Source organism: Lissotriton vulgaris, chromosome 7, assembly GCF_964263255.1.
Source record: "Lissotriton vulgaris chromosome 7, aLisVul1.2, whole genome shotgun sequence".
NCBI classification, from domain to species: Eukaryota; Metazoa; Chordata; class Amphibia; order Caudata; family Salamandridae; genus Lissotriton; species Lissotriton vulgaris.
In genome coordinates, this window is record NC_141695.1 from 43,412,728 (window position 1) to 43,435,117 (window position 22,390).

General features: G+C 45.8%; 1 protein-coding gene across 1 annotated transcript in view; it reads left to right on the forward strand.

Annotated features, from left to right (window-relative positions):
• Positions 1 to 21,712, forward strand: part of LOC147700664 (uncharacterized) — a 90,137-nt gene extending 68,425 nt beyond the window's left edge. Inside the window, exons 4-5 of the mRNA XM_086929727.1 lie at positions 9,046 to 9,149; positions 21,453 to 21,712. Coding sequence (XP_086785853.1) covers positions 9,046 to 9,149; positions 21,453 to 21,564 — 216 coding nt within the window. The 3' untranslated portion in view covers positions 21,565 to 21,712. The remainder of the gene's footprint in view (positions 1 to 9,045; positions 9,150 to 21,452) is intronic.
• The last annotated feature ends 678 nt before the right edge of the window (positions 21,713 to 22,390 follow it).

The following is a 22,390-nucleotide window of genomic DNA, read 5'->3' on the forward strand; positions in this document are numbered from 1 at the left end:
CTTTGAAAATAAAGGTTGTGTGTTTCAAAGAAACCTAGGGCAGTGTTTCCTCTGTACATTATCATATAATGTAATTTAAATGTCTTTATTTGGCAAATGTAAAAAGTTTTACATGCAATAATGGCAGTTTTTGAGCCTAGTATGGTGTATTTCAGGCTGCATATGTATATGTATATGCATATTATTTATATATATATGGGTATTTATGTGTATTTGTATGTATTTATATACATGTATATACATGTATATACATATATATATATATATATATATATATATATATATATATATATATATATATATATATATATATATATATATATATATATATATATATATAGATATATGCATATTATTGGCTATTTCTCCGGGGTCCCGCACGTGGGCGGGACTATTCAGTGCTTATGACTATTGATGAGTATCCCCTGGAAGAGAAGTTGTCGTTGTTCTCCAGGTGGAAGTTAAGGTCCCCTAGGAGGATGTATTAAGGTGAGGTTAGTGCGTGCGGGCTGACAAAGTCGGCGATTATTTCGCTGAATTGTGTTCACCAGAAAACACACGTCTCACCCAAGATGCTGCTCCTCATGCAACGAATCACACGGCCAGTTCCTCTGGCAAAGTTACTCAAGGCCGTTTGATGTTGTCAATGTCTCCGTTAAAGCACTACCTTAAATACAAATATAAAAGGTGCTCGCTGTGAAGGGAGTTGCATGAAGTTTATTTTTTTTTTAAATACACCGCTCAGCTAATGAAGCTGTTGAAATGTACAATCAGCCTTTGATGAAGACGCTGTTGGAAACAAATTCCACAACCAGATAGACAAAACTTGCTGTCAGACAACAACACATCCAGGCGGGATGGGGGCTCAAATAAAGCAGGGGAACACAGCAGGCTGTACGCACCTGTTGCACTTATGAGAGGATTGTTGCTGGAGAGACTGTTCACTGTAGAAGTCTTCCAGGTGATAGCAGGCTCCTCAGTAATGCGAAGACAAACGCCCCGGCTGCAAGCTGTCCGGATGGTACAGGACACTGGTGGGGCTGACCATGGCGTGTCTTGTGAATTTCAATCGCCGTTTTGAAAGTCTTTAATGTTTTTAGTTCCTCGTCCTTCGGTTCCTTAGTTGTCCTTACTCATTACTCCATGCGTAGGTTCAAGATCGTCGCCAAAATGTGGTAAAAGGATGATACAGAGTCCAGCTGTATAAGTAGAGTACTTCTTTATTGTGGCTTGGTTCTAGGATAGGTGATTAGGAGAAGATAGAAGGTACAGATGCAGCCCCACCAGGAGCAGGATCCTAGCCTCTCATCCTGGGTTCACCAACTGACACTCTAAACACAGAGAGGCACACAGGCATTCTGTGATGTCATGGTACATTGTAACATAGAAGTACTGTGGAGAATAGTAGAGTAGTAGTTTACTACAGCACTCCTACCTGACTAGCTAATTTTCCCCCTGTCCAGGTGCCAAAGAGGGCCCTGGACAAAGTGGTTGGAATGCCCAGTACACAGTTTATAATGGCTTCCCTGGTCACTTGCACTGGCAGTAATGGGATTGACCAGTACAGGGGTATATCTGTTCTTACAGGTAGGCCCTCACGTGTGATATTAAGCATCCTGCATAAGGGCTGTCAGGCCTGCTGTAGGAGTGATTAACAGACATATATTACATGCAGTAGTAGGGGACATGGCACACAGGAATGTGTTACATGGAAACAAGTTACTTACCTGTAGCTGCAGTTCTCCAGTATTGGAAGCTTTCATAGATTCACATACCTGGATCATTTCCCCATCATCAAAACGGGAGCCTCCGGTACATAAAAAGCAGTGCTTAGCTTGTTATGTAAAAAAGGACCAATCAAAGCTCCTCACCATCTAGAACCCTCCTGAGAGAACCTTTTGCCCCTCAGATTTTCGGGCACTTGTGCTAGAACACCCTTTGTGCCTAATCCGAGGTGAGCCTCTCAGGGGAAGAGGGTGGGCGTATGTGAATCTATGAAAGCTTCCAATACTGGAGAACTACAGTTACAGGTACTTAACTTGTTTTCTTACTCCAGTATTGGAGCTTTCATAATTCACATACCTGAATCAGAATAGCAAGCAGTAAAACATAGCACATTTTGTTTTGTCACCTACGTCTCTCAAATAGGTAACAGATGTCCTTCCCTCATAGCAGTAGCGGTATACAAATATCCATAGACAGATTGTTCATAAAGTATATACCAGACAGCATACAACAATAAAATGTGCTTATCCTACCAATAAAGGAAAGAGGGATGACAAAGAAGGCTCACCGTTACTGGAAAAGGTTCCTCTGCACAGCTTGTCCCACTGCTACATTGCCTCTTGAATGAGCATCTAGGCAGTAATGTCTGGTAAAGGTATGCGTACTCCTCCAGGTAGCCGCCCTGCAGATGTCCTGAATAGAGATGCCTGAAAACAGAGCAGTAGAGGTTGACACAGCTCTTGTTGAATGCGCACGAACACGTGCACCCAACGCCTTCCCCGCGCCTGATGACAGAATTGAATGGCGTTTGAAATCCATCGTGCAATTCCCCGTTTTGACAACGGGAACCCTTTCTTGGGTGCACTAAAAGCCACAAACAATTGTGTAGATTTTCTGAAAGATCTTGTCCTTTGCAAATACAATTTCAGACCGCGCTGAACATCGAGAGTGTGTAGAGTCCTCTCCGCAGCCGTAGATGGTTGAGGAAAGAATCTTTTAAGGATCAGTGGCTCATTCAAGTGGAAATCCGTTGGTACTTTCGGAATAAATTTCGGTTTTGTTCTGAGCAACAACTTGTCCTCTCTGAATTGCAGAAAGGGTTCTTGCATTGTAAGTGCCTGTAGCTTTCCCATTCTCCTGGCTGATGTTAGAGCTATTAATAGAGCCACCTTCCAGGATAGGAATTTCATATCAGTTTTGTGAATTGGCTCAAATGGTGGTTTCATCAATTGTGATAAAACAATGTTCAGTTGCCATAGTTGCCTTCATTAATTGTTTTATAATCCTTTCCGACCACAGAGACGGACCCAATGAGCTTCTCCTGTATCTAGAGATTGCTGCTAGATGCACTTTAATAGAGGCATGGGCTAAACCTGACTTTGCCAATCATAGTAAATATGAGATGATCTGATGTGCCTCTGCCCGCAGAGGATGTAAGTTGTTCTCCTGACACCGCAAGCAGAATCTTTTCCATTTCATCGGATATGTTTTAGTAGTGCTTTCAGCCCTTGCTTTTGCCAGGATCTATCTGCATTCTGCTGGAATATTGAAGCAATGAAACTCTGTATTCAGGAGCCAGGCAGCTAATTGCAGTGAAATCGGGTCCGGATGCTGCGCCTGTCCCTGAGTCATAGTCAACAGTGCTGGTATTAGCTGCAGACGTATTGGTTCTGAATCTGAAAAAAGGAGCAGTTCCGTGAACTAGTGCTGCCTGAGCCACCAAGGAGCTATCAGTATTATTCTGCACGGTTCCTTTTTCATCTTTGTGAGCACTCGCGGCAGAAGGTAATTGGTGGAATGACGTAGGCAAAGACGCCTGACCATGCCATCGAAAACGCATTCCCCCACAATCCCCGTTGGTGATGCCAGCTTGCAAAGAATTAGCATTTCTTTTTCTGGGCTGTGGCAAACAGATCCACTGTCAGCATTCCCCATTTGCCAAATATTTTCATCAGTATGTCCTGATTAAGTTCCCACTCGTGACAGGTCGTCTTTTGTCTGCTGAGAGTTTCCGCTGTCGTGTTTTGATCTCCTGGAAGATGTACAGCTTTTAGAGTTACTTTCTGACTAAAGTTTTTAACGCGGCAGCGATGGAAGGCATCCCCTCCACTTGGGGGTGAGTCTATAATTATCCCCATATATAAGAAGGGAGATAGAAGCGAGGCCAAGAATTATCGACCTATCTCCCTTCTAGACTCCTCCCTGAAAATAATGAGTAGGGTACTTTTGGTACGTCTGGAGGAGTGGGCCAAGGCCAATGGTATTCTAGCAGACTCCCAGTATGGGTTCCGCAAGGGCCTCGGTACTATTGAACAGTGTATCAATCTGGAACTGATTATAGGCAAATATACACAGGCTAAGCAAGGATCGTTGTTTCTTTGCTTTGCGGATCTATCTAGCACATTCGACCTGGTGGACCATGAGTTATTGTGGTCTACATTATTCAGACCCTCCAGGATTTCGCGATTTCGCGATTTGCAAAAAAATCGCGAAATCGGCAGTTTTGTAAAAATCCCGCGATTTTTACAAAACTGCCCGCGAAATTTGGACGGTTGGTCAGCGCTTGGAAGGAGGCCCCTTTTAGTTGTCTGTGATGACAGAACAGCTGTCCGCAATGTCAAAATGTGGGGCATATTTGTTAGGCCTTTGCAGGCATCAGTTACAATAATGTCTGTTTATGATTTCAGGAGCTGGGGGGGGGAAGTCTTTTTTTTAGCAGATCTCGCCCGACCTGCTCAGCTGGTATGCCGGCCCCACGTGTGTATTCCTACACATCGCCCTTGTTGGGAACAGACGGCGGCTTCACTCCTAGAAGTAACCCCGCCCCCCTCCCACCCATGGTGAATCTCTAGGGAAAGTGAGATTTCGAACAGCCTGTGCATCGTGTGGTGGAGCAGGCAAAGGAGGTGTGGGGGGAGGTGAGCTGATATGACGAGCGGCAACTGCGGGCATTTAAATGAAGAGCAAATTGCGAGGAACGGAAAGATGTGCAGCGTGGAGAGGGGGGAGCTGTGAATGAGACGTGAGGGGGCCCGAACGGGGGAGGGCTGGATGATGTAGAGGCGAGGGGAAGAGAGATTGGAGGAGGGGGGAAGGTGAAGAGACGATAGGGGAGAGAAGTGTGAGATGTGAAGGAAGCGTGAAGGAGCTAGAAAGGGGAAGGTTGAAAAGAAATGGAAGGTGAGAGTTGCAGAGGGTGGGAGGAAGATAGAGATGGCAAAGGAGAGCTGGGATAGAAGAATTAGGTGTGCGAAAGGAGGCCATGGCTAAAGAGGGGAGAGAAGGGAGAGGCCTTGAGGGGGGCAGAACGAGGTTGAGATGGGGAAAAGATGAATAGAAGAGATGGGAACAGAAGGGAGAAAGAGTACAAGATGTAGAGAACGGTGGGACAGGAGAATAGAGTTGCGAGGAGAATGAGTAAAAGGTTCCCCGAGAGGAAATGGAGGGGGGCGATGAGTGCTTGAGAGCTGAAGTGGGGGAGGGGGGCAAAGAGGAGAGAAGAGAAGAGGAGGAGAGGTGGGGAGTTTTAATATAAACGAGAGACAAAGACAGAAGACATTGGAAGACAAATGAGAAGTGCTGGAAGTGAATGCACGAGAGAGGCAGGAAGGACAAACTGAAAGCAGGAGGGAAAGGCATGAAAGGAAGATCTATGCACTGAAAAGAACCGAGGAAGAAAATTGGAGTGAAAAAGAGAAAAAACAATGAATAAGAGAACTGAGCGAGTAAGGAGGAAAGACAATTTGAAAGAGAATGATAAGAAGCACTGGAGGGGGAATTATAGGGATGAGAAGTGAAGGAATCAAGAACAAAACTGAAAATGAGAAAAGAGAAAGGGGAGATTTCCCAGAGAAAAATGCGGAATTTATCCTGGTGTCTGATAACGCAGCAGCGCCTGCAAGCTGTTTGTATTTGGCTGGGTGCCGCAACGTGCAGACAGTAGGAGGGCTTTCTTATTTCAATATTCAGCTGGGAGCAAAAGTTATCTTACCTCTATTAAAATCCCATTGAAATTGCAGGGCACACAATGGTCTCTACAACAGGTATCTTAACCCTGTAAGATATTTTAAAATGCAGCCTCTATGTAACCAATTAAGTAAGCTAGAACAGATTTACGGGCACATTTGTCATCTGTTAGCAATATCTTTGCAGCAAATTAAAAAAAAAGAAATATTATGCTGCTACCAATGTTGCAGGCCATCAGTGGCACCCGCAATTGGCAAAAGAGGGTGCCTGAGGAAGAGGTGTCCTGCCTCTCTGATCCGTAGGCAGCGGTGCCCCATAATAGGGGTGCATACATGGCACTAGAACATGTCAGGGATCAATACAACTCCCTCCCACGAGGTTAGGACTGATGCTGTGCTTACGTAGAGCTGCAGACACTTTAAACATGCCTATTTCAAAGTGGAAGAGACTGCTAAAACACCTACTATTGATTTCAGGCTGAAAATGAAGGATTATGAGTAAAATAAAGTGCCGCAAAAATGCCGCTAAATTTCCATATTTGTGCCGCTAAATTTCCAAATTTGTGCCGCTAAATTTGCTAATCCATGCCGCAATATCCTGGGGGGTCTGATTATTAGATCTGGGAGCCCCAATTGCTATCATTAATTTTCTGGCCAGATTGTACAACAAATTATCAGCCGGATTCGTTTGGTCAAGCGGGGGAATGCACCAATGACATCAAGGTCAAATCAGGCATCAGACAAGGATGTGTTCTTGCCCTACTCCTTTTTTCCCTTTTCATCAATGCAATAGATCTCGAGCTTAAATCTGTTAATTCTGATGCTCCGCTAGTTGAGGGCCACGCGACCCCCGAGCTGCTTTATGCAGACGATACAGTCCTCCTTTCCAGAACCCCTATTGGTCTCCAGAGACTAATGGACAGATTTTCAGATTTTATTAGGGGGAGGAAATTAAGGATTAACAATTCTAAAACATTCATTATGGCGTGTGGGAAAAAGGTTAGGAAATTACGAACATTTCAGATTGAAGACCAGAAAATCCAAGTGGTCGATAAATTTTGCTATCTTGGAATCACTTTCCATAGTAATGGTACGTGGGCACAGGAAATATCTAATGACAAGGCCAAGATGGGCAAAAGTGCTTTTGGTGTTTTTAAATTTGCCTCCAAATTAGGAAGTAGATGTATAATTGATATGCTGCACGTCTATCGCCACAGATGTGCCCCAGTTGCACTATATGGCTCAGGCGTATGGGGTCATTGCCATCACGGGTATCTCACGAGAAATGCGCATGCGCGGGCGGCCGCGCATGCGCATTAGTATCCAAGATGGCGGCGCGGTTACCAGAGGGATCCCCGGAGACGCAGCCGATGAGGTAAGTGCTGTTTATTCCTTTTAAAAACATTATTTAAGTATTTAGGGAGGGCGGGTAGTATTTAGGGAGGGCGGGAGGGCCGCGGGTGACGCGTAGTGGGGCTACGCGAAGTGCGTGGGTGGACGTAGTTTCTGTCCCACTTCGCGTAGCTTCGCATAGCCCCACTACGCCTACTATGCCCAGGCTTACCGTAGATGATGACTTCTTCATCGACGATCCCTCGACGATGTCGATTTTTTGCTTTTCTCCTCAGGAATACTATAGGATGGCTTCCTGAAGGACTCTTGGACCAAAGGTGGGGTCTTTGAAGGCTCAGAAGAGGCTCTCTTGGAAACTTTTTCTTTAGAAGTGTGTCCTTTGCTCTCCTTTTCTTTTGGCTGAGGAGATTTTGAAGGACTACGCCCTGAAGACCCATGAATGGTCTTTTTACGGCCTTCTCAGGACCTTCCCCTGAGGAGTGAGCCTGAGGAGATCTTGATCTTTTTTGAGATCTCCTAGATGTAGAGGAAGACTCCTGGTCACTATCACTAGAGACCACCTCCTTTCTGGCCTGGATCTTCTGAAGCCATATCAAAAGGCGTCCCTCACAATCTCTAAGGGTCTTGCTAGAGAAAGTGCGACATACCTTGCAGTCCTTGGCCTGGTGGTCCGGATAAAGACATGTGGGTCATCTGTTTAGAGTCTCTTCTTAGAGCAGGTGGCACAGGCTCTAAAAAGACCCTTCTTCTCTTTCCCAGACATTCTACAGAATGTAGATGAGAACAGGTCACAAGAATTTCAAATCCACGAGAAAATAGAATTAAATCAAGTTCCTACAAAGTTGGAAATCCAGAGTTTGAGCAGAGCTCAAAGGAGACTCCCTAGCACAACGTGCCAGTAGAAAATCTGAGGGGCAAAAGGTTCTCTCAGGAGGGTTCTAGAGGGAGAGGAGCTCTGATTGGCTAAGGGAAACATTTGGTCCTTTTTTTACATAACAAAGGTTATGGGTTGCAAAAGGGAAATGGGTCTATGCCTCTTTTCAGTTGGCTATACTTCTAAGCATTGCTTTTTTATGTGCCGGAGACTCCCTTCTCGATGACGGGGAAATGATTCAGGTATGTGAATCTACGAAAGCTCCAATGGAGTAAGTTGTGTTTTCACTTTGGTCTGCACCAAGACACGCAGCCAGCGGTGACAGCGATGCAGATGGTTAGTGAGGAGTCCCTTAGGGTAGCCCCATTCATGCTGCAGCCTTTAGGGAACCATTTGAGTACCCCAGACCTTAGGTACCAGGGGCACTATTTACTAGAGACTTACGAAGGTTGCTAAAGGTTTTGCCAATTGGGAGAAGCAATTGTGCAATTTTGGAAAGAACTCTGGCTTTGGTGACGTGGTTAGCAGGGGCCCAGTGGACTTTCAGTCGAAATCACATGAGTTACCATGCAAAAGGTGGAGGTGACCACGTCAAAAAGGGAACTTTCCTACATTCCTACACTTAAGCCACTAATAACTGTTCCTGTAAGAGTATCTGTGAATAAAATAAGAGTTTCACAAATGAAGCACTCTGATGACATACACCAGCAGAGGCATGCACAGATTTGCAGAGTCAATTTGTGCATTGTCTCTGTACAACTTGTCTTTTCTGCACCCCCTCTCTTTGTGTCCTCTTAGTTATTCCACAAGCTTATGATGCCACATGCATCCAACACCACAACCTTGGTTGACAAATAATGGGGCACAGAAAGAGGCACCAATACAGATTCTGATCCCAATGGCAGTCTTATCCCATCCACCCAGGTGTCTAGTGCTGTGCATTAACCCAAATGTTTAAGGGCATCTTTCCCTATTTTGCTCTCTGTGACTTTGTGAAGTCCACGGCAACTGCATCTCACAGTGTGAATGTAATTTGTCCCATCCTTTAAATGTATCAGTTGAAAATGCAATTTCCTGGTGAATGACATTTTCAAGTAAAGGATCATTAAAAATGTTTTTGTTTTGCAGGATGAGATATTTAAAGAATATGGCAGACGCTATCCTTGGATTGGTCTAAGCAAATCAGATGAAGATTTTCAGTGGATTGATGGCTTCCCTTTTAATGCAAATATGTAAGTTCCCATTTCATCGTTTCACTAGGATAAACCTCTGGTAAAGAATGTGGAATACACTGATCATGTGAAATGTGCCAAGGCCTTTTGTAGGAGCATCTCCAGCAAAGTGAAAATATGAAACTTTTTTTATTAGAATGCAGCAATAAGACATTTCCTCAAAGCAGGTTTATCTGCAGCAATCCAATTCTTTCCTTGTCCTTAAAGTTTATAGCCTAGCTTTGAATTTCCCCTTTCCAAGTCCGAATTCCCCAGGTACCCGAGTTTAACAAGGCGGGGAAGGACATTTTGGACCCCCACCTCCCAATGGCTTTCCTGCAAGTTCAGGAGGTGAGCACGCTGGGGGCTTCTTGGTCTGGGGCCCACCAGTTCTGATCTCTTTCCCTCTTTTGCTTGCTCTTGCCCTGGAGCCCCTTGCAGCTGCAATATGGTTCTTGCCGGCATTGGCCGGTGTCCCCACTGCAGTGGGCAATGTCAAAGACCTTCTGTATGCCTATAACATTTTGTTGCTTCTGTCTAGTCCCCATAAGTCAAGAGCTACTGCAATGTCACTTATTGATAATTTCTCCTAACTGTTGTGGTACAAAATAAACTGGTTCAAGAGTGAGGCCCTTCTCATATCTCACTTGACCATCGCGTCCTGCGACCGTGATTACTCCATCCGCTGGGTTTTGTCAAGCCTCATTTATCGGGGCTTTAAGGTCAACAAGGACCTCATCCGTATGGTGGAGGTTAATGTGCTCCCACTGCCAGACCACTAGAAGTGGGAATTCCAGAAGTGGTCAGTTTCAAATCTCTCCCTCTAGGTTACGGTGCAGACTGTTAAGATGACTGTAGCCCCTTCTTTAATTATTTGTTTGGGATGTTGGCCTTACGTATGCAATGGACACTGCTTCCCTTAATAGAAGTGGACATCCACGCTTACATCTGGAGTGGCCGTAAGCCTAGTCTCCGGGAACCACACCCATGGGTGGATACGGAAACGGGTGGCATCCGATTGACTCATATGAAATCCTATTCGGTATTGTTCCAGCTTTCTCTGGTGGCAGTGCATTTGGTTCCACCTTGGGATACTCCTGTGAGAACGTAGTTGGAGCATCACATGTTTGGTGTTCCGTACTCGCCCCTTCTTCCCTACCTGAATCCCATTATTGGCGTGGTAACCTCAAATCCAGTTTTGACATCTGCAGTGGCCTGGCATCATGTGCAAAAGTTGCTAGACTTGCCTTTGCTATTGCACCTGAAGACCCGTTGTTGCACAATTCTGCTCTGCGCATTGAGGGTGCATCATTCTCTTGGGAGTCCTAGCATACACAGAAACCACCCTCTGTAGATCAGATGTACAACGTTTCTGCACCTAAGACCTTGTCAGTTCTTTGCGTGAAATTCGGGCTTCAGCCTGTGAACCACTGACGGTTCCGCCAGCTGATGCACTGTCTGGTGGTGGCCCTTGTACCTGTACCACCGGCATACCCTACCTCGTCTGTTTACCAATACTTTCACGCCATGGACTGCTGCCAATTTCTGGTCTCCGGCTTTATGAGGTACTCATCAAACCCCTTCACTTTGGTCCCTTGAGCGCTGCGATGTGTCTGTTGTGGCAGATAGTGCTCGACAAAGCCTATTCCATGTTAGTGTGGACTTCTCTTCAGGTGGGACATGACTGGTTCCTCTGAGAATCCCAGCTTAAATTCCTGCACTTTAAAGTGCTGCATAATTTGTATTGGTTGCCCTGGAAACTCCAATGGGCCAAGATTCTCTTATGATCTCTGCTGGAGATATGACACCTATCAATGTGATTTGTTTCATACCCTCTGGACGTGTCCATCACTTGCAGCTTTTTGGGTGAGGATATTGTCCTAGTTCTGCTGTTACTGTCCCTTTCCACTTCCTCCCCACACCACCTTGCTCTCTTTCGTGATATCTCAGACCTCCCAGGCCTCACCTCTCATAATCATAGGTTGGTCGGTGCCAAACTCACTATGGTGAAGTTTTGCATCTTTCAACACTGGCGGCAGCCAGTGGTCCCCATGGTCGGGGAATGGCATGTAGAACTTCATTTGAGTGCTTCTCATTAGCGGGAGACTCACACTCAATGACATCCTGGACGTCTTTGAGGCAGTCTGGGGTACTTTTCTTGCTGTTGTTGGCCTGGATCTGCCCTGAGGGAGCTGCCCCCATGCACTTTTGATGCTTCTTGTATCTTACTGTGAAGAGACCCCTCCCACACCCCCACCTTACCTGATAAACGTGAACGCAGACATCCTCCACATAGCCCGAGCGAAGGTACCTGAAAGAGAAGAAAGGAAAACTTATTTGAAAAACTGATGGAAGGCAGAGGTCAGTTCCAAAACACTGACAATGGACACAGGTGTCTTGGCGAAGGTAAACTTAGGTCCCAAAGACAAGTTACTCACCACTCTCTTCATACTCCTTTGTTTGAGGGTGCTGGTGGGGACAGACCTCTCTGGACTCTGTAAAAAGTCACCACTATGCCGGTCAAATGTGAAAAGGACCCCACCGTTAGACCAGCGGACCTTCAAAGACACATACATTTTTATGTGTTCTTGGTCAATAAACAGTCAAGATTCAGCAATTAACAAAGACTCCAAAGCCATATTTCAGCCCTTCCCTCCACACTTACCCAGTGCCTCCAGCACTTGGATGCTGCTGTCACTTCCCTTTGTTTCTTAACCTGTCCACCACTGACCATTGCCCTCAACCCCCTCCCGGAGTGCCCCTCCCTGGTGCCTGCATGGTTTTCTCTCCCATTTCTTCTGCCTTTCCGGACTTATGTACCCGTCTCACTCTTCCCAATTCTGTGGCTGCCACCACCTACCCCCAATCATCATGCCACTGGCTGCTATGCACTCATGGCCACTGCTTCCAAAGGAGGGTGGTTTCCTAGGGCCTGGTGTTGGGCAGTTGCCCATTTTTTCCCCTCTTGGGTGTCCTGTGTGGGCTGTGCTCATCGTATCTGGGGTTTGCCTGTTCCCAGCACCTCCCCTCCCTTTTGTTGGCTGACCCTTTTTGGTTGGTATATATAACATTTTAAGATTGTATCACCAGTTTTTGTTTTGAAAAACTCAAAATCCTTGATACAGAATTGTTGATAAAAAAACACCAGATTCCCGGCAGGCAAAGCCAGTTGTCAATGTGGAACAGCACTGCTCAATCAATCAATCAATCATTTGTGAACCGCACTACATACCCGCGAGGGTCTCAAGGTACTGGGAAAAGGGGGGGGGGGGCGCTACTGAGCGAACAGCCAGGCCTTGAGTATCCTCCTGAAGGTCAGCAGGTCTTGGGTCTGTCGTAGGCTCAGTGGGAGGGTGTTCCATGTCTTGGCGGGGAGGTGGGAGAAGGATCTCCCACCGGTGGTTGTTCTTTGGATGCGCGGGATGGTGGCGAGTGAGAGGTCGGCGGAGCGTAGGTGGCGGTTGGGGATGTAGAAGGAGAGCCGTCTGTTGAGGTAGGCTGGACCGTTCTTGTGGAGGGCCGTGTGTGCGTGGGTGAAGAGCTTGAAAGATATCCTCTTGTTGACGGGGAGCCAGAGCACGTTTCTCAGGTGGGGGGTGGTGTGGCACGTCGAGGATCAGTCGTGCCGAGGCGTTTTGGATGCGTTGTAGTCGTTTGATGAGCTTGGTCGGGGATCCCGCGTAGAGGGCGTTTTCGTAGCCGAGTCTGCTGCTGACTAGGCATTTTGCATTTGACTCGTGAGGGACATCTAGTAATGACTAGTGGAACTGCATGTGAGGAGGGACTCACCGAGGTAGACCCCTGGGCATACTCTACCCGCTGTCCATTGAAGGATCGAGTGTGTCGGACCGGCATCAGGAGTTCCGATCCTACTTCTGAAACTCCATGCTGTCTTTCCATATCCATGCAGATAGCCAGCAGTCAGGACTCGGAAGGGGTTGGAGTCAACCCAGGAAGTGAATGCGCTGCTCCAATGAAAGGCCGTAATCAAGACGAGAAGGGCGGGCAGACTTGGAGAGTGGAGTCGGACTAGAGGACGCCAGGAGAAGAAACGGAGAACTCTCGACATGACCAGCCCAGCGTGACGGAGCCCCAGAGAGAAAACAGCGCAGAAGAAGTACCGGACGAGTCGTGGTGTGAGGACTGATGGAGTCCCCCAGAGGATACTGGAGAGCAGCCGTGACTCTGGATAGTTACGGCAGGGCCGGTGAGTGGGGTGTTACGGGAGTCGGAGCGAACGGGGAGGTAGCAACTGGGGAGCACGGGGAGGCGGCAACTGGGTGACACGGGACGGTGGAAAGCCTAAAACGGAAACCTACTTATAGTTCTTGGCCGCAGTTAATATCCTGACTTGAAGTGAATATCCTGATTTATGTTGTACCTGATACCAGTCATTGTTTAGCGATTCCTGTTTTAGAATGGTTACTGGTTGTGATTGAATACTCAATTACGCATCCCAATAGGGTGTGTTGATCGGTATCCCTTTTGTTTCCAACATTAGCAGTACGGTGTTACCATTCCTTTTGTTAAAGCACTTGACCCGAGAACAACCCTAAACGACCCAGAAACAAACACTATCGGGTGTGGTGACGGTTTATGATCCTTATAGACACGTAGAAGTAGCATTCTGACGGCCCCTTTCTTTTTACCTCTTTTATGAGCCTCCGGGGTGATCCTGTGGCCTCCGATGAAGAGGAGCATGGAACTACATCTCTAACTGCCCTACTTCAAGAGGAAGAAACACCAGAAGAAGCATACAGTGACTCACGGACCTTTGTAGCCCCTGAACCTAAACCAATTATCAATAAACAACCTGTTTGCCCATATCTTCAGCCTCCACGCCTGTTTATCCGACCTGCGCTCCCACATGCAGCTTGATTTAATTCTTTTGCATTTGACTTGTGAGAGACACCTAGTAACGACAGTTGAACTGCAGCTTTTTATAGAATTATTTTGATATTGGATACTGCCCACTGCTAATCTCGTCCCATAATGCTTTGCAGGCCCTTTGGTTGGGATTGTATTTTTTCCCATAATAACTGTGCTTGGGGAGGTCCTGAGAGGATGGGACCATCACTGAATCGTTCAGCAAGATGTGCTCTTTGTTTTCAAGGCATCTGCTTGGTTCTCTCCCTAGGTTAGGGTGGATCCCAAAATCATCACCTCTCTCACTGCTTGCTAATTTTACATTTTCACTTTTGTGAAATGACTATATGCATTTTAGCATGTAAAGACAGATAAACTTGTTATTTTACCAAAAATATATGAGGTCTCTGTTGAAGTAGCGAAGTAGCGGAGTTCTGCGTAGTAGTACTCCACCAACTATGCCCATCCACCCTTACCTCTGTCCTGACTTTTCAAGTTTCTCTCCTTCATGTTTTTAGACAAGGTTATTTTGTAATTCTCCTTTCCACCATTTTTGTATTGGTCAAGGTAAACTACGGTTCTTAAATACCACCTCCAACCCCTCCAGATCCAACCCCACCTACGGGCTTATCTCAACTCGGAGGTGGGCATAGTCTATCCAAACTCTTTCAGAACCCAGTCCTTTCAAGCACTGCTTCCTCTTTTCCTACCAAATCAACAGCTTTGGTCTGAATAGTCATGCACCTTGTAGGCATGATTGCCTTCTACATCGCTATTGTACCCCTTTGCCTAGCTACACATGCTTTCATTGCAGGAATGCATAGCGCAACAGTGGTCTCAGGTGGAGCGTCATTTGGACGATCTAGATTTGATCCCCCGCTATGTTTGTCGCTCTCTGCAATAATGGAACACCAACAACCTGTTGCAGAGGCAGTCATTCCTCGAACTAGTTCTACAGAGGATTATTACAAAAGATGTCTCCCTTATGGGTTGATGTGCACACTTGCAAGATCTGATCATCCAGGGACAGTGAGAACCCAAACAACAGGGCCTCCACATGCACTATATGCAACCTCTAGCTGTTCACCTAGTGCAGAAGGCTTTCCTACCTAACCTTATTGGCAAGGTTGTTCTTGTCAAGACGGAAAGCATGAGAGTATGTATTTCTTTCAGAAACAGAGGGGCATACTCTACAAAACTCTTGCAGGTATCCCAGAGCCTTTGGCGGTGGGCTGTCCGCCACAAACTTCATTTGCTAGCAGAATACATTCCGGGGATGGGCAAAGATCTGCCTACCTTCTCAGCAGGATGTGGCAACAAGTCCACAAGTAGGAACTCCACACACAAACCCTGTCTCACTACTTTCACAGATGGAGTTTCCCAGAGAGAGAACTGTTTACAATAGCAGAAAATATCAAATCTCCAAACTTTGCCTCCTAGTTCTCACACCCTTAGTCCACTGGCAATGCACTATGGATAAACTGCTGAGGAGTATTTGCCTACACTATTCTGACTCTCCCTCTCCTTCAGTTTGTAATTTGGAGGCTTCAGAAGACATCCCTCACTCTCGTCCTGGTGGCACCCACATGGGCCGGTCAGCGCTGGTTCACAACTCTCTCTGGTGCCGCACAAGAGGCTCCCCAACAAGTCACCCCTTCTCACGCAGAACATGGAGAAATCAAGCACACATATACGTCAACCTTGCAATTAGGCTCCTGAGGTCAAAAAATGTGGGCACCTAAATCTTCCACCTGAAAGCATGCGCATTCTCAAGGAAGCGTGCTAACCCAAAAACTGGGGCTGCTTTGTGGCAAGTGGAAAACATTTGTGTACTACTGGCATTCACAATATATCAATCCTTTTAAAGCTACAGTGCAGGACATTGTCTGCTACTTACTTAATTTTCAGGTTTGTAGATTAGCCTTTATCTCCATATGACTACACCTGGCTACCGTGGCTGCCTGCCTTCAGAATAGACAAAACATCTGTCTCATCAGGACACCGGTCATTAAAGCTTTAATGGAGGGTCTCAAGAGGGTCATTCCCCGCAGGTCACACTGACATCCTAATGGGATCTCAACATTGTTCTCACACATCTCATAGGCCCTCCATTTGAGCCCCTATACTCCTAGCCCCATCGGTTTCTCTCTTGAAAGATGGCATTTCTTCTTGCTATCACCTCACTCATGCGTGTCTGTGAGCTTCAGGAATTAACCCTGAAAGAACCTTTTTCCAACTATATAGGGATAGGGTTAATCTCCGCACCAACCCCAAATTCTTCCCTAAGAGTGTCTGTCACTTCCACTTTAATCAGTCCATTGACCTTCCTTTTTTTTACCCCACAACCTGATTCAGTTGCTGAACATGTTCTCCTTACTTTGGATATAAAACAAGCACTTATATACTACGTTGACAGGGCCAAACCATTTGGGAATACACAACAATTTTCTGTTGCTTTTTCCAAACCCCACAATGAGAATGCTCTGTCCAAGTCAGGCATTGCCAGGTGGATAGTTAAATAAATCCTGGCATGCTTTGCTAAAGCCAAGAGGCGACTGCCCAATCTTCCTAAAGTACACTCTACTTGGAAGAAAGGCACCTCTATGGTCTTTCTGGGGAACATCCCCATAGGTTATATATGTAAAGCAGCTACTTGGTCAACACAATACATTTTCACAAGACATATGTTGGTCAGGCAGTTCTCTGTACAATATTTCAATCTGCTACAAAACCCACAGGCTAGCCACTGCTTTTTGGGAGGACTGATTTTCAGTCTCTGCACAGTATGTGTATCTACAGCCACACATGCCTTGAATGGAAAATGTTACTCAAATGGAGGGTGTTATGATGGAAACATCTGTTTGTGGCATGTTCTGCTGTAGATTCACTTGTCCACCCTCCTCCCTGGATGCCTGTCGCTGTTGCAATGTATCTTACTATATCTTTTTCATCTCTCTATATATCGCTTTGCTTCACATTCCATCTTTACCCTTCCAAAAAGAATCTAACAAGGAAGTTGATGGCCATGCCCATTGTCACCAAGAGGAGTAGTCACGGTACCTCTTGACTGAAAAGACTTTTTCGAAGAAAAATTACTTGCACACATTCGTGCCCAACACTAGATGGCAGGTGAATGCACAGCTCAAAGAGATGCTTACAGGGTAAGTAACATTTTCCTTCTTCCCGCTCCTGATGTCAGGCATGTAATCCAAATAACTTTAAATTTCAGGATTAATTCCTGATATACAACAGTTGATTGTTCTTTAGAGTCTGAAATCGATTATACTCTTCTTAGCAAGTACTTTGAGTGAACTATAAATTACACCTTCAACTAGTGACCATGCTCGCGCCCGGTCTCGAAGGGATATGATCTTAAATGGAGAAGTAAAGGATGATCTTCTGCAGGTACTTGTTTTGTAACGAACAAACAGTATTAACTGCAAAGTAAACATAAGTCACGACGACACCCAGCTGATCCTCTCCCTCACCAGAGACCCCGACACCGCCAGAACCAGCCTCCGCGAAGGGATGAAAGACGTCGCCGAGTGGATGAAGAACAGCCGCTTGAAACTGAACTCAGACAAGACGGAAGTCCTCATCCTTGGACCATCACCCTCCGCCTGGGACGACTCCTGGTGGCCCCCTGCCCTGGGCACCGCCCCCAAGCCGACAGACCACGCACGCAACCTGGGCTTCATCCTGGACTCCTCCCTCTCCGTGACCAGACAAGTCAACGTCGTCTCCTCTTCATGCTTTCACACCCTCCGCATGCTCCGCAAGATCTTCCGATGGATCCCGATCGAAACCAGGAAGACGGTCACCCAGGCCCTCGTCACCAGCCGGCTGGACTACGGAAACACCCTCTACGCCTGAACCACAGCCAAGCTACATAAAAGACTACAACGCATCCAGAACGCCTCCGCCCGACTCATCCTAGACATCCCTCGATGCAGCCACATCTCCGGCCACCTGAGGAACCTGCACTGGCTCCCCGTCAACAAGAGGATCACGTTCAGGCTCCTCACCCACGCACACAAGTCTCTCCACAACCTGGGCCCCAAGTACCTCAACGACCGCCTGACCTTCCACACGCCCACCCGCCAGCTACGATCCGCTAACCTCGCCCTCGCCGCCGTACCACGCATCCGAAGAGCCACCGCCGGAGGCAGATCCTTCTCCTATCTGGCGGCCAAGACATGGACCTCCCTCCCCATCCACCTTCGGCAGACCCAGGATCACCTCACCTTCAGGAGACAACTCAAGACCTGGCTGTTCGAGCAGTAGCGGCCCCCTTCCCCCAAGCACCTTGAGACCCTTCCGGGTGAGTAGCGCTCTATACAAGTGATATGATTGATTGATTGAGTCATAGATAGACCACATGAGTAAACTCTAGAAACAAAGATTGAAAACACAAGGGATATACATGCTGCTACTGATTAACATATAGCAATGAGAAAAGGAGAGAAGGATCTTCATAACAAAACTCCCTAAGGCTACAACATCCTGTACTAAGAGAGGTCATCTGCAACAAAACCCAGGTCTCACTGCAGGAAGACCTCTGGCCTGGTCAAATATGGTCCCACAATTGTAAAAGGTTACAAAACAGTTAGTAGTAGAGTAGGGTTCTTCAGTAAGACTAACATCCTAAGCTGTAGAAAGAAAACCTGTCAAATGCATTTTAGTGCAGAATCTAAGCAAGGACAGACTTTGACCTCAAGATAACCTCTGACTTCTTACCTATCTAATCAGTGAATTTGAAGCCTTTCACAATAGCAAACTCTCCAAGGTGGTCGTATACACCAAACCTTTATTGAGCATGGATGACACATGCCTGTCTCATTGGTAAAAATGTTTTAAAATAACCTCAATTCTTCCTGGTTAATGATCTTAAATGCCCACTTTGAGCAGGGTATTGTACCCAGCTCATTGACCAGAGGACCTGCTAAGCCACTGCTTAAAAAAGCAAACAAGGATCTGCAAATACATGCAGCTAAATACCCATTATCAGTGTTCAATTCCTAGTCCAAGCCCTCACACTGTGTGACTAATCCACTGAAAAATGCCCGACCGACAGTAAGCTAATAGGCGACGTCCAATCTGGTATATGGCCGTCATGCAGCATGCAAACAACTACTCTCTGGGAAGCGGATGCCAGCCCCTCCACATATCTAACTATGGTGAATCCTTTCTCTTTGAATTTATGGTATAGATCTTTTAGAATGCATTCACTAAAATGCATGCCATTACGTCGCATGGCATGCACTACAACGCATGGCCTTACCATGAAGATATGTTTTTAATAAACTTACAACACTTAGGGAAATTACCACAGTGGTAAGTACGTTTTGTGTTTCTATATTTTTGTATATGCATGTCGTTATGTTTTTACACAGATACACACAAACACTTTATTGTTCAGTATTTGTTTAGGTCGTGCAGGTTTTTTTATGGTTCAAGTTAGCTGTCACTCTTCAGGGTTGAGTAGCATTGTGGGGTGGTGTTTTTAGAGTTCTGGGGTGGGTTATTTTTAGATGTAGTAAATTGTATGCAGGGATCAGGGATGTTTTTTTCCGGTGGTAAGGAGTTTTTAAGTTTCAGGGAAGGTAGGGTTTAGTGCTAGTGAGGAGGAGTTAGGATCTGTGATTGGGTAGATTAATACTATATATTAGGGGTTGAAAATTATTTTTAGGGTATTGTAGGAGCAGTTTTTAAGGTTTTTTCAGGCTTTGAGGTAGATAGTAATTAGAGGTAGGCGTTTTTCAGTGATCAGGGGTAGGTAGTCATATGAGGGTTAAGGGGGTTAGAGAGATATATTTAAATCACTTACTGTGTAGTAGTGTTGTGTTGGTTCTTGAGCTGTGGTAACTGTAATGGATTGGTGTTAGTGACTTGTATTAAAGTTTCTTCCATGGTAATGAACTACATCCACAGAATTACCTCATTGTCATTAAAGCTCATAGTACATTGCAATGCAAGTCATTACCACACAAGTTTAGGTAAGGAATTTTATGGTAAGAGTTAACAAGGCTGTTTGTGTGTGTGTGTGTTTGGGTTTGTGGGGACTGTTGTACTGTATTGAGTTAAGGGCTAAAAGAAAGTAACGGGTTCTAGTCTGGTATTTGGGCAGTACTAAGTTAAGTGATAAAAATTGAGGCTGGAAGTTTTTTTTATTCAAAAGTAAAGTTTATTGATAATTTGAATGATGAAGCGTACATTGCAAAATCATACATTGTAGTAGGTGTAAGTTGCATAGATATATGTTAGTACGCATGTTAAAGGCTTGCATGGTAAAAACCACAGTGTAAAGTGCTGTGTGGTAAAATTATGCATGGTACCTTCTGACATTTTCTCTGCAGAACGGACTAGTAGTTGAGGACGCTGTGGTGAAATGGTTCAACACACATCTCTCGAATAGTTCCATGTGACCATAGACCTACAGCCATGCAAACTAACTGAAATGGCCTTACAACCCTGCCCTCCCTTTTCTTCCATGCATTGTGCATCTTGGGTAATGGCTTATATGTCTATTTTTGTCAGCAATGCTCATCTGCTGTATCCTCATATTTATCCATTATGTCTCCTGTACCAGCTTAACCAGCCAGCTTCAATGTACATCCCTCTGATACCCTGCCGGGTCTTGTTCAAAAATAATTAATTCTCTTGAAGAGGAAACTTAAAATACATTTTGATAGCCACTGTCCCCTTTCCTATCCCACTCCATAACATTGATTTCTATTTTTACAACAGTGCAATAAGTCCTGCTCAAAACTATTGTTTAATTGGAAACCTCCCTGGCTGGGTGACATCCTATCTGTTCTCATTATTTACAACATTTGTTGATAAATTGCAAATTTAGTAAGTCAATCTGTGGACATTTTGTCTTCTTTCATTATTTTATGTGCTCTGACTGCATATTTGTGATGAGGATGATGTTATCACTGCTGTGCCTCTATAGGCCGCCCCTCTAGAAATATGGTCCGGGTGAACGCTCCAGAAAACCTCTAGATGGTTATGGCCCATGGTTATAGGGGGTATATCTTACGGCTAGAGCGGTCGACCTCGAAGCTGGGGAACCGGGTTCAAGTCTCGACAACGACGCTCAACATCCTGTGATTATGGGCAAATCACTTAATCTCCCCGCGCCTCACAAAAATGAATGTGTCCTCATGTAACGAAACTGGTGCTCATGTAAAGCGCTCTGATACCCAATGTCTCGGGTCTAGTTCGCGCTATATAAAACAAAAAAAATTAAGAAAAATAAATAAAAAATTCCACAGCGCTGACAAGAGTATGTCTTAAGGCAAGCAGCTGGAATCACTGGAAAGCTTTTGAAGGACTTGTAATCTGCTGTAATGACGACTGCTAAGAACTGTACATAAGACTCCAGGCATGATCCTTTCTGCTGTGCAACTCTACATGCATTAATGTACTCTGATGGTTCTGCTCTTCTCCTTACAGGACACCTGTGCGCGGCTTCGGGGAGTGCGCCTATCTGAGGAAGGATGGAATATCCTTGAACGAATGCAGCATGAGGAGGAGTTCCCTTTGTAGGAGAGAACAATATGGCTAAGGACCCCACACTGAAGTTTTCCTGGGACACATACAGAGTTTAAGCAACATAACGTCCGTAGAGGGTGGTTAGCGAGACCTACAGAGTGGGAAATGAGACACACTGAGAGTGAGTAGCAAGAGAGGCTCTGATAGTGGGTGAGAGGCTCTGGTACTGGGTGAGAGGCTCTGATAGTGGGTGAGCGGCTCTGATAGTGGGTGAGAGGACAGCATGACTAAAGACTTACACAGTGATTTTTACTTTTTTATTTTTACTGTGGAGAAGTGTGGCTCAGGGGTTAGAGGCGGCAGACCCGGAAGCTGAGATCGGCCCTGGACCAGGGTTCAATTCCCCGCCACGGCGGGTCTTGGGCTAAAAAAAATTCCACGGTCACGATAATTCTCGCTCCGGCGCCTTCTCGACTCACGGGTTCACACTCTGCGACTCTGGGCAATAGCTTGCTTAATCTCCACATTGGCCCCTAACGGCGGCGGGATACCTGGCTTTCACCTTGTGGATACCCTGCCGGGGTTATCTCACAGGGGAATACCAGGACGGGTTCCCTAAGCAAGCGCTTAGATACAGACCTCGGTCAGTGATTTGCGCTATATAAATACTTGTACATTTACATTTACATTTTTACTTCGGACACTTGCAGAGTTTAAGCAATCCATCTCCAATATCCATGACTTAATTTGAGTACTGTGGTCCATCTGCAGAAATGTAATTCTGGGGATAGAGAGGCTCATCAGCTTGGCTTTGTGAGACACAGAGAAGGTCACGCAGACTGAGAGAGACCGAGGGTGGAAAGTAAGAGCTGCAGAGACTGGGTTACAAGAGCCAAACA